General features: G+C 41.8%; 1 protein-coding gene across 1 annotated transcript; it reads left to right on the forward strand.

The window, feature by feature from the left end:
• Positions 1-11: 11 nt before the first annotated feature.
• Positions 12-1741, forward strand: LOC107744063 (gastrula zinc finger protein XlCGF8.2DB-like). Its single transcript, XM_016557534.1, has 3 exons — positions 12-189; positions 906-1390; positions 1478-1741. Exons 1-3 carry the CDS (start codon positions 54-56, stop codon positions 1739-1741), a joined length of 885 nt encoding a protein of 294 aa, XP_016413020.1. The 5' UTR covers positions 12-53.
• Positions 1742-3162: the final 1421 nt, after the last annotated feature.

Here is a 3162-nt window from a genome sequence, read left to right on the forward strand (position 1 = left end):
CCCACTGCAATCACGTTATCAATGAAGCTCCGCCCACTGCAGTTCCCCAATAAATGCTGGAATATTCCCATCAGTTTACAAGTGCAGACGAGCATCAAAGCATCAGGAAGGAATCATTTCTTAAAGAGGACAGAGAGAAAATGAGGGATCCAGAACCCTGCAGAATCAAACACACTGAAGAACTAACAGGTTGGTGTTTATTCTTCATTCCTCATTCATTCATGATGCTGAAAAAAATATCGTGTTAGAAAGATTCAAGCACTTCATCAGATTTAGTTAAACTATGAAATAGATACAAAATGTTCTTTTTTGTCTTTCAACAAATGTTCATATTGATTGTCAAACTATGTATTATTTTCTCTCTTTTATATTATATCTGGATCACAATTTTTTGCAACCATGTTACCAAAAATTTGCTAACGTTTTTTTTTTTTTTGAGGGAAATGAAGTCGTAAGTAACTTGAGTGAAACTTGTAGGTTACAGATAATGTTAATAAAAATGGTTAATTTAACACTAGTTAATGCCGCAGTCACTTTAGACTTTGAGCCTGTGAAATTTCTACAAACACTGTAAACTTGGAACAGGAGTGTGGCAAAATTCACTTGAGCTTGTGTTTGCAGCGTCCCACATTCACATGCGTATGAATGGAAATCAGTGGAAGGAAACGTTTAGTGTGACTGGCCTACAATAATAAAAAGTTTTTAGTAAAACTAATTAAACAGCAATCTAAAAGTCTGTCAAAATGATGGCTCTGTTGTATATTTTTTATATTATGTTAGATAAATCTGTTGTTGATTAAATGTATTTAATAGTTTTCACTTTAATATCCTTTCACTTCAAATTTCTGTTGAATTATTTTGATGTACTGAAAATGAAATTACTTCTTTTTTTTCTTTAATTTCAGACCTAAAGAAAGAGAATGAGGAGAGTGAAGAACTGAGTGAAGCGGAGGAGAAACATCATGACAAACCTGGAGAAAAACCTTCGAGTCGCTCGAAGACTAAAAATACATTTTTAAAGAAAACAAGGACCAATAAATCTTTCTCCTGCACTCAGTGTGGAAAGAGTTTCTCAAACAAAAGACATCTTGAGATTCACATGAGAGTTCATACTGGAGAGAAGCCGTTCACATGTGATCAGTGCGGGAAGAGGTTTCCATATAGAGAAAGTCTTAAAGTTCACATGAGGATCCACACTGGAGAAAGAGGGTTTACATGTGATCAGTGCAGGAAGAGCTTCACACAATTAGCACACCTTAAAGAGCACATGAACATCCACACCGGAGAGAGGCCGTTCACATGTGATCAATGCGGCAGAACATTTCTTTGGGCATCAGTCCTGAAGAAACACCTGAAAGTTCATACGAAGGAGAAGCCGCATTCATGTTCTGTATGTGGAAAGAGTTTTTCACTGCTGCCATATTTACATAGACACGAGAAAATACATACTGGTATGAGAGAGCATGTGTGCTTTGAGTGTGGGAAGACTTTTATTTCAGCGAACTGTATAAAACGGCACCAGATTATTCACACTGGAGAAAAACCTTACAAGTGTTCACACTGCGACAAGAGATTCAGTCAGTCATCAAATCAGAAACAACATGAGAGGATCCACAGGAGAGAGAAACCGCATATGTGTGATCAGTGTAGAAAGAGTTTTGCTTTTAAAAGTCACTTGAAGAGACACATGAGGATCCATTCAGTGGAGAAACTAGATCACCGCGGTCTAAAATCACGGTAAGTAGTTCATCTTTATGTGCTGAGCAACAAAGTGAGTTTCCTAACAGCCACGATGAGTGACAGGACAGTTAATTGGTTGTTTTTTTTTATCTACTTATTATCTACTAAGTTTCTTATTAATAGAAAGTATCTCATTATTATTATTATTATTATTATTATTGTTGCTGCTGCCATGCCATGAAGGCGCTGTGCGTTTTGTTGTGAAAACAAAACTACTTTGTAGTGTTGTACTACTTTGGCTGTGGATCGCCGGATCGGCTTTCACCGTGGACAAAGCGAGAGTCCAGCCCAGGGTCGTCACATGTGGTTGCCGGAAGCCCTCCGGACACTCCTTCGTCGAATCCGCCGGCCTCCCCTCACTCTAGCCGCCGGCCTCCCCTCACTCTAGCCGCCCGCCTCCGCTCACTCTAGCCGCCGGCCGCCCCTCACGCTAGCCGCCGGCCTCCCCTCACTCTAGCCGCCTCTCACTCTAGCCGCCGCTCACTCTAGCCGCCGGCCGCCCCTCACGCTAGCTGCCGGCCTCCCCTCACTCAAGCCGCCTCTCACTCTAGCCGCCGCTCACTCTAGCCGACGGCCGCCCCTCACGCTAGCTGCCGGCCTCCCCTCACTCAAGCCGCCTCTCACTCTAGCCGCCGCTCACTCTAGCCGACGGCCTCCGCTCACTCGTTGTGAAAGTGAAACTACTTTGTTTGGCCTTCCAAAAGAGGACACAACTAGAATCAACAGTATGGTGAGGGGCGTAACATTTCCTTCACACACTTGAGGTATTCGGCCAATCATAACGCATTGGATAGCTGGCCAATCAGAGCACACCTCGTTTTTCAGACCGATGAGTTTTGTAAAAATCGACGCGTTTCAGAAAGGCGGGGCATAGAGGAGAAACAATAATGTACAGTATGTGGAAAATAATGTGTTTTTTTTTTTTACCTTAAACCGCATAAACACATTTCATTACACCAAATACACAAAATAATGTTCTTTTTAGCAACATCATATGACCCCTTTAAGATCGAAGTCATTATAATGAGAAAGGGGAATGCTGCCAGCATGACCGGTGTCTGAAGCACTTGTGAAAAAACGCCAATCCTATTGGTCCACGTGGCCCGTAGGGCTGTGTATCACCAGCAAAGTCATGATACGATACGTATCACCACGTTTAGTCACTAGATCACGCTGCGCATGCACAGACATTATTTTTTGCGTTTAGACAAATTTTTAGCGCTGCCCTTCAATTTTATCAATAAAATAGCTTAATCGCTGAAGAGCTACATTATCTTTCTCAACAAGGAGCTGGTAACCTCAGCGTTTCTAAAGCAATTGAAGCCACAGCTTCACTGTTAATAGAGAAACGCGGCAAAACGGTGGTAATTCATATATACACAGCCTCTCTCTCTCTCTCTCATAAATGAACACTTGATAAAT

Source organism: Sinocyclocheilus rhinocerous, unplaced genomic scaffold (assembly GCF_001515625.1).
Source record: "Sinocyclocheilus rhinocerous isolate Xijiao unplaced genomic scaffold, SAMN03320098_v1.1 scaffold408, whole genome shotgun sequence".
NCBI lineage: Eukaryota > Metazoa > Chordata > Actinopteri > Cypriniformes > Cyprinidae > Sinocyclocheilus > Sinocyclocheilus rhinocerous.